The sequence below is a fragment of the Aspergillus flavus genome, chromosome 2 (assembly GCF_009017415.1).
Source record: "Aspergillus flavus chromosome 2, complete sequence".
In the NCBI taxonomy this organism is placed as follows: domain Eukaryota; kingdom Fungi; phylum Ascomycota; class Eurotiomycetes; order Eurotiales; family Aspergillaceae; genus Aspergillus; species Aspergillus flavus.
The window spans coordinates 5,098,050-5,115,252 of NC_092409.1; the positions used below are offsets into that span (position 1 = coordinate 5,098,050).

Here is a 17,203-nt window from a genome sequence, read left to right on the forward strand (position 1 = left end):
AGTCATCACACAACTGCCGGCGGGGAAGACCAGCGAGATCACTGACTCTCTTTCTTTTCCTTCTCAATCCTTTGACACATACTACTTCCTATCTTCTTCCCTAATCGTCACAATGCCTGGTCAGGTCGCTGGTTCCAAGGTTCTCCTCCTGGGCTCGGGTTTCGGTCAGTCTCCCGTCGCATTGGACTCCGTTCATAAATCGATCTTTCCGAACTATGAGGAGCCCCGCATTGAGCTCAATGACTAACTGATTCCTAGTTACCAAGCCCACCGTTGAGGTTCTGAGCAAGGCCGATGTTCACGTCACTGTCGGTATGTACCATTGACGCTTCCATTCACTCGGACCTCTCTCCTCTCTCTATATCTTCATCATTGCCCCACTGTCGCATCGGCGGAGGGGAGAGACCTTTACCACCATCATCTCTGGTCAAATCCCGACGGACGCCTTCAGAATTATAGGATCTCTAATATCTGGTTTCTACATTACATTATAGCCTGCCGTACCCTCGAAAGCGCCCAAAAGCTTGCTGAGGGTTTCAAGAACACCACGGCCATTGCCTTAGATGTCAACGATGCCGACGCTCTCGACAAGGCCCTCGAGCAGGTCGACCTTGCTATCTCCTTGATCCCTTACACCTTCCACGCCCTTGTTATCAAGTCCGCTATCCGCACCAAGAAGCATGTTGTTACTACTTCTTACGTCTCTCCCGCAATGCTCGAGTTGGACGAAGAGTGCAAGAAGGCCGGTATCACAGTCATGAACGAGATTGGCTTGGACCCTGTATGTCATTCTCGGACGGGTAACATTTGCGCATTAGCTTACATTCATGACTAACCTACAATTAGGGTATTGACCACTTGTACGCCGTCAAGACTATTGACGAGGTAAGCTTCAACTAACTACACTATGGTGGGCCCCCCATAGAACTACTGCTGAAACGTTAAAACAACAGGTTCATAGGGAAGGTGGTAAAATCACCTCCTTCCTCTCCTACTGTGGTGGTCTCCCCGCCCCTGAATGCTCCGACAACCCTCTGGGCTACAAGTTCTCCTGGTCTAGCCGTGGTGTCCTTCTCGCTCTCCGTAACGCCGCCAAGTTCTACAAGGACGGCCAGGAAGTCAGCGTCGCCGGTCCCGACCTTATGGCTACCGCCAAGCCCTACTACATCTACCCTGGCTTCGCCTTCGTCGCGTACCCCAACCGTGACTCGACTCCCTACAGCGAGCGCTACAACATCCCCGAAGCCAAGACCATCGTCCGTGGTACTCTCCGCTATCAGGGCTTCCCTGAGATGATCAAGGTGCTGGTCGACATCGGCTTCCTGAGCGATGAGCCCGCCGACTTCCTCAACTCCCCCATCTCCTGGAAGGACGCCACCAAACAGATCTTGGGTGCCACAACCGCCGCCGAGAAGGACCTCGAGTGGGCCATCGCCTCCAAGACCTCCTTCGCGAACAACGAGGAGCGCAACCGCCTCATCGCGGGTCTCCGCTGGATCGGCATCTTCTCTGACGAGCAGGTCATCCCCCGCGGTAACCCTCTCGATACCCTCTGTGCCACACTCGAGAAGAAGATGCAGTACGGCCCCGAGGAGCGTGACATGGTTATGCTGCAGCACAAGTTCGAAATCGAGCACAAGGATGGCTCCAAGGAGACACGCACCAGCACCATGTGCGAGTATGGTGTGATCGGTGGTTACTCTGCCATGGCTAAGACTGTCGGTGTCCCATGTGGTGTTGCTGTCCAGTTGGTGCTTGATGGCACTATCAACAAGAAGGTACGTTTTTTGTTTATTACCCAGCTCCGAGACCATGTTATGTGACGGCTCGACTAACAATTTTTTCTTAGGGTGTCATTGCTCCCATGACCTGGGACATCTGTGCTCCCCTCATTAAGACTCTTAAGGAGGAGTACGGCATTGAGATGATTGAAAAGACTTTGTAAACTCGCTCGTAGGGCGTACACGATTGAACTGTTTAACGATCTAAAATGTTTATAAATGGTTAGAGAAATACTCAAAAGGGTTAAGGAAAATTCGATTTATCGTGAGTAAGTGTAGTTATCCAATGCCATACAGACAGATATAGTGTATCCAACCGTAGGTTTTCGTTATTGATTCGTTTTACATTGATCTAATCATGAAATTCTATCGTGGAATCGTCGGACCATACCCTCGAATGCAAGAGGGGAAGCTGTATCACAAAAGGCACGGATGTGATGTACAGAGTGTCTGCTTTCCAAGAACGCTATTCAGTCGACCCAAAAGATAATTACGCCAGCCCCGAAGGGCGCGTTGATCGCAGACAGCATCAGGTCATCTGTATACCCCAAGCGGAGTTCAAATCGTCAAGCTTCTAAATACGGGCGCACTAGATCAGAGAATAGTGCCAAACCTATAGCGAAAAGAAGTACGAAGAGCGAGATCAGCAGCTGCCTCCAGAATTGAAAACGAGATCTGGGAGCCATGGTAAGGAAGATTTGGCTACGGGACAATGCAAGGCGGGGGAACATACCCGAAAGTCTGCTTGATACTGCGAACATAGTACATTTCCCAGTTCTGCTTGGTGACATCCTCCTGGCCAACGGGAACTCCAGTCCACGACACACGCATTTGGGTAACGCCGTCGACATCGTTCTGGTCAAAGTTGATCTCGAGGGAGCTGAAGTGGCCCTCGGGCCACTGGGCCAAACGCCACTTCTGCACGATTTGAGTCGGTTTCTCCAGCTTAGTATATTCTCCGGTGACGTTGCCATCGAAGATGGCGAACTTTCCGCCAACCTGGGCACCCTCGAACTGACGAGGCGCTCCGCGGGTGAAAGCGGCAATGCGCTGAGGGTCTGTAAAGGTATTATACAATTCCTCAGCGGTGGTACGGAACTCATCCGAGGCAATCACGGTAGTAGTGTTGACAGCAACCTTGCCGCTGGTAGAAGTGGTGATCGTTTTGGGGGCAGGTGTGTCCTTCTTAGTTTGAGGGTGATAGGTTGGGGCGGTAAAACCCTTGGACGGGTTCTCACCGGGGGCATGCTGAATATCCTTGCCATGCTCAGTGATCAGGGCAGGCGCAAGTTTGACCAACTCCTGTCTGAGTTGGGGCAGAAGCTTCGACCGCACGAGGTCCTTCACCGGCTGCTTGGAAGAGGATTCAGAGTAGATGTCAATCTCAAACTACAGCAGACAGGAAGCATCAGCACTACCATCCCCAGTTGGCCGTCTGAGAGGGAGAAAGGGAACATACAACATACTCGTCTTCCTCTGTGTCGTGGGCAACCTCGGGGATGGTGATAGTACCGCTAACAGACTCCTCGTCCTTGGTCTTACCTGTGCAGGAAATTTAGTTGTGCCCCGGACAAGGGAAGCACACAATACGTTCACGAACCTTCATACTCTAGCTGTACTTTGACATCGAACAAGGTGATGACCTTGCCTTTTCTCTGGCTGACGTCTACGTCGCCATCCATAGACAGGAGGTTGGAGATCTTGGCGGTGACACCATTTTCCTCGACGGAGAGCGCGCAGAGCTTCTCCTTCAGGTAATCCTTGGCCCATCCGGAGGCATCCTTATTCACCCAGTGCCAGTTGTTGGGGTTGTGCAGAACCATGATGTTGGTATATTAAATAAATTTATTATGAACTGCTAGTGGGTCTTGATGTAAAGATAAAAAAGGAAAAATCTTCTCTATTGCAGGGTTGACAAAAGACACCCAAGCCCGAATGGATGGATGGGAGGTCTTTCCTTTAAGACTGTTCCAATGCTAGGTTCTGTAAAATCCAAGTCAGTCCATCTAGTCTGAAGAACCAATTGAGGTATACAAGACGACGTGTATAAGACATTTCTCAGTGATCATGGGTAGCGTTCCCAGACCGGAGCTAATCAACACAAAAGACAAATCGAAATCCATCTTTTCTCTGACTGGTGCCAGCTATATAATCTCATCATCGAGGGGGCAGACCCTATCCAACCGTGGGGTAGTTGGATGTGGTTGTGTGGGTGGGAAAAGAAAAAACTCTGCATTGGTGGGGAGGTAATAAAGGAGGGAATGGGATACTCACAGTTTTACGATGAGACGTCTCGAATCTAAGACGCTGCAAAAAGTAGATCAACCAGATCCAATGCGGTAGAGAAGGGAATAATAGGAAGGGAGGTACCGCGGTGGAGTTGGGGAACCGGAGTTTACTTAAATAATACAGTTGTATCCCCCTCAACCGAAGTTGAAGGCGAAAGAGAAAAAAAGGATTCGGAAGGAAAGCTCTAGAAGGTAGTCGGGGTCACGTGTGGCGCTAGTCTAGAGTGGGAGGCAGGATGCATATAGGTAGATTAGTCAGCCAACCCTAAGTAGTTATGTACAGACATTAAGTAGTGATCAACACAGTAGCGAACGAATAATTTGGGTATCTTCAACTGAACAACATAAAGCAAAACAAATCAAAGAGTGGAGCAGAAGTCCATCAGGGCAATATAGTCATCACACATAACTCGTCCAACGTTCATCACTCCTGCAATTGTTCCAGCTCCTCCCATCCATTTTCATCTATAAGCTGTTCTTTCACACGCTCTCGTAAGCCTTGTATAGCACTTCCCAAAGCCTCGGCCCATTGCCCTTCCACTGTAGCGACCTTATCCTTTAGATCATGCGTCAAAGACCGCTCCTCATCCGCACGGGACTCTTGCATTTCCCGCCGGACGTGGTCTTCGTCTTCTCCCAATCGGACCCGTTCCGCTACCATAAGCTTGCAATTCGCTCTCATGACGGCAGATTTAACCTCGTGTAACAGGCAAAACAGGTTGGTCTGCGATTCGATATACTGGTAGCTAGACTTCTCCGCATGAGAAACTAGAGTGTAGAGATATTGCAACGGATGATTCTGGTAACTGGGATTTTCCTCATACTCATTGGTGGGAATCTGGACCTGAAACCCGGCAAGGCTCACTGGAACCTGCTGGACCAGAGTGAGGAGAGATGGTGCGATATCCCAAAAGGCGGACAGCTGTATCTCGACCCCTCGAACTACGTTCTCTTCAATCACAGTCAAAAAGGATTCGAGCCGAGCCAGTGCGCTTGCCTCGTGGTTAACGCGGCGGTTCAAGGCATCTTTGGCAAAGAAGCTGCTCGTTTCCTGCACTTTCTCCTCGTTCGCGTTCTGCTCATAAGGGAGTATGACCACAGCCTTGTACTTTTCATCTCGGTCACTCACGAGGTCGTAAATTTCGCGATGTAATTGCTCTCGAGCTTCGAATAGCCATTTGAGCTGCGTGAGTTTCTCTAACAGTTCAGGCTTCTCATCCCCTTCCTCCTGGGTCTGGTCGGGGCTCTCATTCTGAGCGTCATCAAACAACTTGCTCTGTAACTCATCAATGGAAGCAGTGGCCTTGTTGATTCGTTCTGTGAGAATTGCATGCATCGGCTTTAGCACTGATTCTTGGTAGCCATCCAGCTCTTGTTTTGCCAACTCTCTCGCAAGCTCATTCTCTTCCATAATCAGCGCGGCCTCCGCCTCCGCGGCTTCTGCAAAACTAATACTGCCTTGTTCGATCTGGCTCTGAATATTGGCCTTAAAGCATCGACGGCCGTCCTGCATTCTCTCCTGGTGGTCTTGCTTCAAGCTCTTGATTTCCGATTGATGTCGTTCTCTGGTGGATTTGACAACAGAGAGGTCACTAATCGAGCGAACTAGAGTTCGATAGTTGACAAGATCCGGATGGCTATTGTTGACAGCCGGATGGTGCCGAGGGTAAGGTGGTGGCAGAGTAATCAGCCTCGAAACATCCATTTTGTGAGTTTCCTTGGTATATCCGTAATTATTGTGCCCAACTGTACTTGAATAATCCGACGAGGCTGGCTCTTCATGCCAACCCACCTTCTCAGGCGGGTATTCATCCGGGCCATAAGCTGCATATTGGTCGATCGATTCAGATGCATTACTCATACCGTTGCCTTCTGCAAGATCTCGTCCTTGGGGCCAGTGAAGAGATTCGCGAGGCAATCCCATATATTTAGATTCACGCTTTGAACGCTCAATTCTTCGTTCGCCTCCCTCGCTGCTAGATTTTGATTCCCACCAACGACTTGGTGCACGGCCCCGGGAGCTCATTCCATCATTGCTCATGCTAAGACTCGCTATTGGCGACAAGCAAGGCTGATAATTGTTCCACCAAGCAGATTCGGGACGTGATTGGGGTATATCAAGCCTCGGAGCAACCCTTGACGGGCGCCTGGAGAGCGGTGCAGGCGAAGCCTGTGGTTTTGGGGGTTTTTCAAATAGCCTACGGCGCACAGGTTCGATATCCAACGAGCCGGAGTCCCATAGTTTAGCATATCTCTCACGCCTGATCTGGGACTCAGAGATAATAAACTCCGTGAAAATTCTCAGGGCATCCGCTTCATTTGTAGCGCCTGCCTCCTTGTCTATAAAGGCCTTATGTCTTTGTATGGCGTTCTGAACAAACTCCACATCATGGTTGACAACAGAATCCAAAGAGGGACCTTTCTCTGATGGGGCTCGTCGTGGGGCTAACGCTGAGACGGTAGGCAGAGTATCATTGGGCAAGTGCAATGGACGAGAGACCGGTCGGTCCTCCCTCGAACTAGGTCGAGAAGGTGGCCTTGTGTCTTGCCCAGGTTGCAATGGAGGAGTCGGAAGGGCTCTTGGGGGCAAGGCCTGCGAGGCCGTCTTGGAGTATCCTGATGATTTCTCACCACCAGGGGAGAACGGCGGAGTATGTGCAAACCCTCGGGCCGGTCCAAGGGGGCTGGGCTCGCCTCTTGGGGTCGAAAAAGAGGACCGATTTGAAAATAATCCCGTCGATGAGGCTCTAGGTCGTGAGATGACATATTGTCCATCAGATCCCAAGCTATGACTACTCTTGGGGGTAGCTCTTGTAGATGTTTGGTTCCGTGCACCATCAGGAATAACATTCGTGTCTTCAAGGACAAGATTGGACGGCTTTACTTGGTCGAAGGAATCGGCCCACGGGTTACTGTTGGTCGATACTGCGCTGAAGTCATCAAAACCTTGACTCTGTCTGTTCCTGCGCTCGATTCGCCTTTCTCGAATTCCTTTGGTGTTCGGGTCTCGAAGAGCCGGGCTGCGAAACAGGCCATTACTAGTGGAGCTTTGGGGCGCATGAGTTCTAGATCCATCGGTTTCAACGCGAGACCCTGTGATGTTCGCCGTGTCAATAACAAGGGGTGCTTGGCCTCTTGGCTTGGTCACTGCGGGCCCTTCGTCCACCCAGCCAGCTGGAGTCGGGGGAATACTGTCCAAGCCAGTTCCCAGGACTGGGGGCGGTCGAGTTCTGGTGGTCCTTGGCTGAGCCTGTGAGTGTCGCAAAGACGTTGTATCGGACAGGCCACTGACACTCTGTGATCTTGTAGTAGGAGGAGGGCCTGGGGGCGGTGGTGGAAGAGGCATACCAGGTTCCCACCCACGTCCTTGGGGTGAGCTACCCCGAGACTGGCTTGCAGCCCGAGACGTACCTGCGCTGTTTACAACGGGCCCTGCAGAAACGGCTCGCCTGGAAGTTGGGGCCCGCATGAGATCACCCTGTTGGGTAGCGGCCGCCATATAATTATAATTACTCGACTGTGACGGACGTAGATTGTCCTGTTGAGAAACCATAATATAGGGCCTCGATCCTGCGTTCAATGAATTTTGTTCTTGATAAACATCAGCTCTATGTTGGGACGATGATCTGGAAGACGACACTCCTTGTGATAATGGCGGAGGTGGTGGAAGCGATACATGTCTATTCTGGCCGGTGTCGCCCATTTGAACCATGGATAGCGGGCGGGTGCGAGGAATGGGATGCTGTCGATATTCCACAGGGGCATCAGTATTGCCGTGGATTACTCCATTATACGAAGATACCGCCCCCGGAGATGCTGAGCTTCTGCCTGATGTATTATGGTTGGCATTATCTCGCGAATGATGTTGCTGCTGGGGCTGGCTTGGCGGCGAGTATGGCGGCGGCGGAGGCGAGAGGGAAGCATCTATATACATCATGTTAAGCGTGTCTTGATAAAAGACCTTTGGAGGTTTAGATAGGGACCCATGTATCCATGGCGACATATAATGACTCTGAAGAGAAGCAGAGAGGGGTAAAAAAGCAAAAAGAATTAGAATGAAAATGAAAATGAAAATGAGAATGAGAATGAGAAATGAGACATGGGACATGATACATGAGAAAAGGGCCCAACTGACCTGAATGAGACCCAGCTTGTCGCGACTGTGAAATGATTCGAGTCATGCTAGTTGTTTGCGGATAAGTGGATTGCCCCGAACCACCCACCGGCCCCCAATCCTGAGGATTGTAAGGGACATTATACTGCCTGGAAGTCATCGATGATGACCCGACTCCTACGCCCCCCGGAGTATTAGTTGCGGGAGACTGGCCTTGCGTAAACGGGCTTGATAAGGAGGTCGTTGACAGAGGTGTCGACGAGTAGTTTCCACCGAGTGCGACACCTAGCCCATGAAACTGAGGACCATTCAAAGTCGTTGTCAAAGGTGGCGGCTGCAGAGCATGTTCTCGACGGCTGGGGGATGGCTGATTGCTAGTTCCGGCATGAGGTGTTGGCCAGGACAGTGGCTCATCGCCTACGTTATTTGGAGGCCACCAGCTATTTGCAAGTCCCAATCAGTACTGCGAGACGCTGAAAGCAGATCACATCAAGGGAAGAGGGACAGTCTCGTGGGTATGAGGGGCCCGCGCACCTATTCATACTGCCGAAGAGGTTAAGAGCCAACCGGACGTGAAGCCATGGCTAAAAACCGTGCGCAGCAATAAGATTAGGAAGAGGAGCAAAAGGAAAGCTCGAGCCTACCAGACGTGACAGGTCAACGAGAAGGACAGAGAGGAATGCGAATTTCTATTCTTTGCAACACGTTCCATAGGCCAACCAGTGGCGGCGGAGGCCTGCATGTCCCAAGACAAATCGGCTGTTTGACGGGGATAACGCGATGGATCCACCTGAGATAAAAATAACACCCTCAAGACTTGGCTGTCTGGGGCCACCGGCCGCCACCCGGGTGGAATCTGGAAGAGACAAGACTCTCCAGACACGAGAAGGGTATGGATATGGTTAGCGAGCTGCAGCCTGGAAAGTTCATCACAGCCGGCGTCTTGTTGGCGCTTAGGGCACGGGATCTGCGGCCGCTCACTGGTCAAACACCCCGGCTTTCCCATACCGCTCTAGCAAACCAGAGCCCTTATCACATCTTATTAAATTGGTCCTGTATTTAGAACCAAGCTTGCAGTCGTTTGAAACATCCCAGACTGTCGCGTTGCATCCCAAAGTCAGGGCGGACGCCAAGGGAAAAGGAACCGCAAATAAAAGAGTCATGTCTTCAAGTGATTTGGGGCCATGGTACGTTTTACCTCTGCCTACATGGGAAGATAAGAGTCCAGTTATTGGACAAAAAGATCTGGTTCATTTTTCAGTATTGCTAAACTTCAACTACTGCATATCCTAATCCTTTCCACGAACGTATGTATGTGCCCAAACGGCGAAAGGCTCTTTCACCTAGGTCAATCACCAATGAACCAAGAAAGCTTGAATGGCGGTAAGGCCTAGTCTTGTAGCACCGGACCATGCTATACCACGAAGTCACTAAAGCCAGAGTCAGCACTGGAACAATCAATTCCTGAAAACTGACAAATCGAACTGATGGAGGGTATTTCAGATTAAATGCCCTGTCACAGGCGGTGGTCATCAATGTATTTGATTATGTTGACCGTCGTGATTAAAATAAAAGAAAATCATCATTGTACAGGTATCAATGCAGCGTGAACTCGAAGAAAAGCAGATTCAACTTACATCAATTGATTCATGCCCTGCCAACATTCGTTGGCCAAGGCGATGTGTTCTTGTATGCGATCTACAAAATCTGCACATACAATCAGCTTCGATTGCTTCAAGGCTGTGACAGACGAAGACAAGTTGTTGACTGATCAGTCCTGACAGTTGTCGTCCTCGCCAGCAATGCTGACTTGGACATATGCTTGTCATTTGTTTTAATGTCGATTCATCATGATGTCGAAGAGAACTGGATTCGGGGCGAGGTGATTACATACAAGTAACTTGCCTCATGCGAGCCACGACACCAGAGGTCTGGTAATATAAAGGTCTTAATTGTCTGTGATGGCAACAGAGTTAGCAACGTTCACAGAAACTCCGTTGAAACTTATTCCAAAGGTGGGAGTCAGAAATGCATGAATGGTAAAAAAAAGATGGTGTCAGCATCGATAACTCGAATAAGACTCGTCATCTAGGAAATCATCATGTGAGGCTTGAGAGCTATGAGACAAGTTGATATTTACCTTTTAGCTAAAGATGTTTGATATATTATACATAGCGCATTACGCGACACTATCCATGACCATTAGCCCCAGGCCCAAGTCTTGTAGGATCAATATATTTGTGTAGTTGTATGATCTCAGTGGGCGAGGTTTTCTAGGCCTGCCGCAAAAAAGGCATATCCATCAAGACCGGTCGTCTGTCGGACGCCGTCGGAGCCCAGTGCCATTTCATCTTCGAAAATGATGTAGGGAAATAGGATGGTCGAGTCTTACCATCTAGAATATGGATTTGAAATGATAAGCACTTAAGAGTGCATTACTGGCCACCTGCTGAAACCTTTTGACCGTCAGCATACAATCACACATGTGCGAATAAGAGATCAAACAGATAGATGAGGTAGCAGATCAGAAATGTGCCATAAGTGTTATCGCCAACAACCCGAAGGTCTCAGTCGGTAATTTCCAGCGTATATGTTGTTGTGAAGCATCATGCTAGACGGGGTGAAACAAAAAGGAGTCGGTACGTACCATTGGTGGAAGTCAAGATCGGCTTCCCTGGTTTTCGCATGTCATTTAATTGTTAGTCCTGCGGCACATCAAGTCAGCAATGTGCTTTCGTATTGAAATGCAAGCGAGCAGAAAGCTTTCTTTGCAAGCAGATCAGACTGACGTGCAAAACCGAGTTTTCATGCCAAATAGGTCAAAGACTCTAGTTTGTAAATGGTTGTAGGTTACATCATGATGGAAGATGTGGAAGAAAATAAGAATAGACAAAAGTCAGACAAGAGTGAACTTACCAAACAGAGTATCCCTGCGACACAAGTTGCTAGTGATTAGTTCACGCTCAGTATGAGCATATGAAATCATTGAGCAATTATATTTGTTTGTTTATACTAGGTCTGATGGAAGTTGCAGCCCAACCATTTCAGGTGAACAGCCATCAGCCAGGATTGTTGTTGTTGCTGTTGTGTGGGAAGGTGAAGTTTCTAAAAGGAAAAAGAAAAAGCGTGTCGAACTTTTTCAAGCTGCTCTCGCACCGGAGCTAACTTTACCGAGGCCTAATCCGGTTAGCCGGGAGCGAGTCACGGGATGTGAGTAGGTAATGGCTTAGATAAGCTCAGCCGTTCCAGTCAGCTGACCTGAAAAAAAGGGTGCGATCGACGGAGGAAAGAAACCCGAACAAGAACGAGAGGATTGCTTCACAGAACGGCCGAGACTCGAATAGTTCAATAATAGTTTGACGTGGGCGATCAAAAATTGTCGCGTCTGCTGACCAGGAGATATCCACTTCCGGCTATAGGTTTAATTTGCGCGACACGACAACGCAGACCAGAGCTATCAGTTTTTGCGGCATTTCTTTGGGCAATAATGATAATATGGTTTCAATCGCATTGTGTTGCTGATAAGAGATCTGACCTGGCACATGGTACGTTACATACCGAGGACCAGTACGGAGTATTGAATCATTGATATCATTCATGTCATTGATATCATAAAATTGGAGATCCAAGAATCGTACTGTGTAGTCCGATCGACTTGTTAGTACTCCGTACGTAGTAAGTAGTTCTATTAGTACGTACCTGTTCTTTACTGCGGGGGGAATCGGAGGCGGACAAGAATAAAACAGGGAAAAGCCGGGAGAGCAAGAGAGCGGCGGGGACTGCGGGGGAGAATTGAAAGATGACGAAAACCACCAGATACCGCATTGCGTCAATGGAACCCGTATTGTCAGTGACCCTGACGTTCTCCTTACTCAACTTGGGCTCCACCGGCAAAATATTATTGCTCCTATGACCCTTTGCACGATGATCTTAAGATGCGATGATACTATATATACTTACTCTCTCGACGGAGTACTCTTGGTATCTTCGAGTTTAGTGTATCCTATCTTACGTACTTGAATCCGACATAAAACAAATCCCTCCCCCCTCCTCACTTGTCAACCCGGCCATTATCACCTCACATCCATTGGTGCCCTAGCCTTCCTGCTTTCTCCGCTGAACCGAGGTTGCGCATTACTTTAAACCGGTCCATTGCGCCCCAGAACCACTTGATCTCCCCTCCTGAACAATCTGCGCATATCCTCTCTGTGCTGAAGCATCCCAAATCAACATCAATCATCATCATGTCTGGACACGAGAACAACGGTGCTCCCCCCGTGGGACAGGAGAAGATCAACACCGACATCGTCACCCTCACAAGGTTTCTGACAGAAGAACAAACCAAGGTGCCAGAAGCCACTGGTGACTTCACGTATGTTCAAGCCCATTGCCCCAGTAGAATCAACATTGGAAATAGGAACTAACCTTTTCATGATCACCCCCTCCAGACTCCTCTGCCACGCTCTTCAGTTCTCCTTCAAGTCCATCGCCTACTATATCCGTCGCGCATCCTTAATCAACCTGACAGGACTGGCGGGTTCCTCAAACACCACAGGCGATGACCAGAAGAAGCTCGACGTAATCGGCAATGATATCTTCATCTCCGCCATGCGCGGCTCAGGTAAATGCCGTATCCTCGTCTCGGAAGAAGAAGAAGAAGCCATCATCTTCGACGAGCACCCCTACGCCCGCTACGCAGTCGTCTGCGACCCCATCGACGGATCCTCCAACCTGGACGCTGGCGTCTCGGTAGGAACCATCTTCGGCATCTTCAAGCTGCCCGACTCCGTCCTGGGTCCCGAGAACAAGGTCTCCCCCAAGGATCTCCTCCTCCCCGGTACTGAGATGGTCGCCTCCGGTTTCACCATGTACGGTGCCTCCGCCCAACTCGTCATCACCATGCGCAATGGCGGCGTCAACGGCTTCACCCTGGAGAACTCCCTGGGTGAATTCATCCTCACTCACCCCAACATGACCCTCCCCGCCAAGCGCGCCATCTACTCCGTCAACGAGGGTAACAGCAGCTACTGGGAGGAGTGGACCAACGCTTACTTCCACTCGCTGAAGTTCCCCCCCGAGGGCCAGAAGCCTTACAGTGCTCGCTACATTGGTAGCATGGTGGCTGATGCTTACCGGACACTGCTCTACGGTGGTGTCTTCGCTTACCCGGCCGACAAGAAGGCCCCCAAGGGTAAGCTGCGTATTTTGTACGAATGCGCGCCCATGGCTATGCTGTTTGAAAACGCCGGTGGTCTCGCTGTGAACTCCCGCATGGAGCGCCTTCTGGGCGTTGTCCCGGAGCACATTCACGACAAGAGTGGTGTGTTCCTCGGCTCGAAGGATGAAGTACAGAAGATCATCGACACATATAACAAGTACAAGAAATAAACTGGAAATATATCGGCCCATATGTGGCCGGCTTATACCCGTGAGAGGCCTGGAGATTCCACCACGGGATGGTATTTAATGAGGATGGTCATGGGTATTTAATGTATGAAAAGCGTCCTAAACTAAATAAATTTTGAAATAAACATTTGAAAATTCATATAACTGTGCATTCTTTCTCGGGTTGATATCCCTGGTCGAATAACCTTGTGTTCCATTTGCCAACGCCAGGTATATTTATAGAGCGCGGATATGTATCTAACCTACTCCGTTGATCGGCACTCACACAAACTTTATAATTTCATAAGGGGGTTAAATGTTCCTGACTCTAATTTATTACCAGTTAGATAGCAACAGTAGTACTTGTTGGACATATATTCCAGCACAAGGGACTGTTAACGTTCGTTTTTTAGTTCAGAGAAAATATGACTATTCACACAGCACCCCAACAATACAGGCATATTTCAAATGGGTAGGATTATAAGTCTCTAAGTTTACAAATGCATCGGTGGTTTAGGAGCGCAGGAGAGATCAGATATGGACAAGCTAATTGATGTCTAGAATTTAATTGATTCCCACAGGGAACTAAAGTACATATATTCCAAAATCAAAGGAAGGAAAAGAACGGACCAAGACGCTCAAATCAGTCAACGGGATCCTCTTCGAGGAGCGCCTTGAAGCTGAAGGGAGCAAATGGTATACCCTCGCCCATGAAATGCTTGCTCATAGCCTCGACCCAGTGCAGACGAAGCGAATGGAGCATAGCGCTAGTTCCCTCCATGACACAGAGAATGGCGATTGTCAGAGTGAACCACAAGTAGAAGGTGACGACAATCATAATTACACGAAGGGTGGGGTTTTCCTGCTCGAAAGCACCTCCAAGAGTCATAGTCCACAAAACGATCGAAAGCTGCTGATGGGCCAGAGAAAGAGCCCACAGACGCAGGTAGGATGCAGTGTGGGAAATACAATTCAGACAGAATTCAATGGTATGAATGACCTGATGGATCATGATTTCAGAGAAGTCGAATTCTTCGTGCTCCTCCTCTCCAAGGTCCTGGGCAATCATAGCCACCCCCTCACCCTCGCTGGCCATGCTGCCGCGGCCCCCATTGAGTCCGCCATCCATATCGCCATCGTCCTCGAGCGCGCTAACTCTTGACTGTTCTCCAAGACCTCTGTATCCATGAGCACGAGCACGGTTATGCTCCCAGCGAAGGTACAACGGCTTGAAGAGGAGCATGACGGGTACTTGCGCGACGGCAAGAAGCAATAGGATGACCTGAACAGAGCCTTGACCGGGGTACAGTTCCTCCTCAACACTACCAGGGGAGAGGAACATGAAGATGAGCATGTTCAATAAACCTGGGGGTGACTGGCCCCTGGCTGGCCAGTCCACTGACCACTTATAGATGACAGTAAGGACAAGGTACCCAAAAATAGACTGGAAGAAGATCATTCCCGGGAGGAAGTTGCCGATAATATCAACCTTAGACTTGAAATGGCGCGCGTTGACATACTGCAAGCAAAGAGCATATGTCATCTGTAGATTGGTTAGTTTTTGCGGTGGACAATCGATTGAATGGAAGGACTTACGTGAGACCAGCCCAGCAAAATACTCATTTTCATCTTCAAACTGTTCGTAAACAGCAAAGAGTTTTCAGCCTCATGCCAATTCCAGTCAAGTCCAAAGGGAAACCGATAGTCGCCCTTCAGGGAAGCCTCGACTGCTTGTCCTGGATGAATGATCTCAGGCCACTTCCATTGACTGGAGAAGATTGTGAACGACTTGGAGAAGATATCATTGTATATAAGACCAGTGTACATAGAGAAAAGACCCATCATTAGCATGATATAACGGCCATAGAATGCCATGTAGGTCAGTTCATCTAACTTGGTCTTCTGGAGCTTCCTCTCCCAGAAAATCATCGCAGCAGCACACAAAGTCATGAGAGCACCGTGACCAAAGTCACCAAACATGACGGCAAACAGGAATGGGAAGGTGACGATCGTGTACAATCCAGGGTTGGCTTCCGAGTACTTCGGGATACCATACGCATTGACAATGGTTTGAAAGGCCTCTGTGAACTTGTTCGTCCGCACATAGGTAGGGGGTGTCTTGTTAGTTCGGATCTGATTGACAATAGTAGGCACACTTAAGCCAGCACGATCGTTCACATCTTGCAACGTTGACTTGATCAATGGCAGCGAGTTTGTTGGACACCAGGCCTCCGCAATTAGCGTTTTTCTCGCTTGATCGTAGGAGAATCTGTTGAGTGTATCATAGACAGCCTTTTCTTTCCTGACGATGATCATCCAGGCCGCAAGCGAGCGGGCAATCTGTGTAAGTTCCGCATCGAGTGTATTCTTGGTGTTGCGCAAGACGTTACCCACATCACTCAAGCGTGTGTTCACCTCATGGATCTGATCACGTCTCAGCTCACTGTTCTCGTCAACGCCGTACAGTGAAGCACCAAGGGATTCGGATATTTTCCTGATTTTCGCAATGATGTTCTTTCCGTGGGCGAAAATGACAAACACGTTCTTGTGAGACTCCTCGTTGGTCGTAGGGTCAATGATAGCCTCGGGAATCTCCGACTGATTCATGTACAAGTTACCACGCAGGGTTCTCCATAGAATACGTTCAAAGGCACCGATACGGTCACGTGGAATGACACCCGCGACAAACCCAATGTTCATCTCGAGGAAGGATTGTTGACCCTGGGCTTCGCCGTTCTGACCGCGGTGGGACTGCTGTTCGACATCACGAAGGAGAGGAGCTTCATCGTTATCAAACGATTGCCGTATCTCTTCCGTATGAGTGTGGGCGCGATCGAAGAATCCACCGGCTTCCCTCAGAACCCAACGCCATTCCGTGAGCTCCACCTCCCGCTTCTTGAGTGTCTCGTAACTATCGTTGAGTGAGGCAATCCTCTGTTCCAAGCTCTCGCTCCGTTCGGCAAGCTCATCAATTTCGGATGCCAAGGGTGCAGCTAATGTATCGGTGAATTCGGATGAAGACCGCATTGGGATTCCTGCCTTGTCCATCTGAGAATGGAAATAACCTGTAGAGGACAACACAGCGTTAGTTGCCTTTCGGTCTAAGAACATAGTATTCCATATGGGTAGCCATACGCAGCTGCCGTTCCACATTATCCAGGCGGCGGATCTCTTTGGTAAAGGTACGTTGAAAAGCATTAGTGTCGGGGTTAAGCTATTTGCAGGTCAATCAACGTCAGCCCGGGTTATTATCGCGCTGCTTTTCCCGGGTTTCGATTTTCGACTCACATCTCTAAATTGAACCTGACCGAGTTCTCCCAAGGCACTGACAACTTCTCGTCCGATTTCATTGGCGATATAGAGCTGGGTCAAGCTCATATCCGACGAACGGAAGAAGGTATCCTTCGGAGCCATGGTGAAGAGGCTGCCTGGAGCAGGTTCCTTTCACCACAGGGATAAAGACTGCGCAACAGTACCACAGTTGCGAACGCACTAGGATGGTAAAATAATGATAAGGATGCCAAAGATGGGCGTCGAGGCAGTTGAGTAGAAGCGCCTGAACCACTGAGACCCCTTAGGTGACGGTGAGCTACGATTGCGGGAGAGCCGCGTGGCTGTTGTATCACGTGACTACA

At 49.5% G+C, this 17,203-nt stretch overlaps 6 protein-coding genes across 6 annotated transcripts; 2 read left to right on the forward strand and 4 right to left on the reverse strand.

Moving 5' to 3' along the window:
- Positions 1-48: 48 nt before the first annotated feature.
- On the reverse strand, positions 49-9,189 carry F9C07_2278129 (uncharacterized protein; the record flags this gene model as incomplete). Its single annotated transcript, XM_071510275.1, has 9 exons — positions 49-781; positions 847-883; positions 952-2,394; positions 2,515-3,323; positions 3,382-3,764; positions 4,056-7,993; positions 8,205-8,623; positions 8,718-8,726; positions 8,828-9,189. 4 exons carry the CDS (start codon positions 9,187-9,189, stop codon positions 4,494-4,496), a joined length of 4,290 nt encoding a protein of 1,429 aa, XP_071364009.1. The 3' UTR covers positions 49-781; positions 847-883; positions 952-2,394; positions 2,515-3,323; positions 3,382-3,764; positions 4,056-4,493.
- On the forward strand, positions 113-2,535 carry F9C07_2278127 (saccharopine dehydrogenase; the record flags this gene model as incomplete). Its single annotated transcript, XM_041290223.2, has 6 exons — positions 113-164; positions 259-312; positions 495-781; positions 847-885; positions 954-1,778; positions 1,850-2,535. 6 exons carry the CDS (start codon positions 113-115, stop codon positions 1,943-1,945), a joined length of 1,353 nt encoding a protein of 450 aa, XP_041143460.1. The 3' UTR covers positions 1,946-2,535.
- F9C07_2100563 (activator of Hsp90 ATPase) lies at positions 2,376-3,604 on the reverse strand (the record flags this gene model as incomplete). Its single annotated transcript, XM_071508917.1, has 4 exons — positions 2,376-2,394; positions 2,515-3,170; positions 3,241-3,323; positions 3,382-3,604. 4 exons carry the CDS (start codon positions 3,602-3,604, stop codon positions 2,376-2,378), a joined length of 981 nt encoding a protein of 326 aa, XP_071364008.1.
- A 2,006-nt stretch (positions 9,190-11,195) lies between the features above and the next one.
- F9C07_2107 (uncharacterized protein) lies at positions 11,196-12,008 on the reverse strand (the record flags this gene model as incomplete). Its single annotated transcript, XM_071509016.1, has 3 exons — positions 11,196-11,288; positions 11,319-11,360; positions 11,883-12,008. The coding sequence occupies 3 exons, from the start codon at positions 12,006-12,008 to the stop codon at positions 11,196-11,198; spliced, it is 261 nt and encodes an 86-aa protein (XP_071364010.1).
- A 419-nt stretch (positions 12,009-12,427) lies between these two features.
- Positions 12,428-13,571, forward strand: F9C07_2106 (putative fructose-1,6-bisphosphatase Fbp1; the record flags this gene model as incomplete). Its single annotated transcript, XM_041290224.1, has 2 exons — positions 12,428-12,555; positions 12,632-13,571. The coding sequence occupies 2 exons, from the start codon at positions 12,428-12,430 to the stop codon at positions 13,569-13,571; spliced, it is 1,068 nt and encodes a 355-aa protein (XP_041143463.1).
- Positions 13,572-13,771: 200 nt separating this feature from the next.
- Positions 13,772-17,139, reverse strand: F9C07_2278131 (vacuolar H+-ATPase V0 sector, subunit A). Its single transcript, XM_041290232.2, has 4 exons — positions 16,857-17,139; positions 16,704-16,782; positions 15,165-16,633; positions 13,772-15,111 (listed from the first exon to the last, which is right to left on the reverse strand). Exons 1-4 carry the CDS (start codon positions 16,980-16,982, stop codon positions 14,212-14,214), a joined length of 2,574 nt encoding a protein of 857 aa, XP_041143464.1. The 5' UTR covers positions 16,983-17,139; the 3' UTR covers positions 13,772-14,211.
- Between the last annotated feature and the right edge of the window lie 64 nt (positions 17,140-17,203).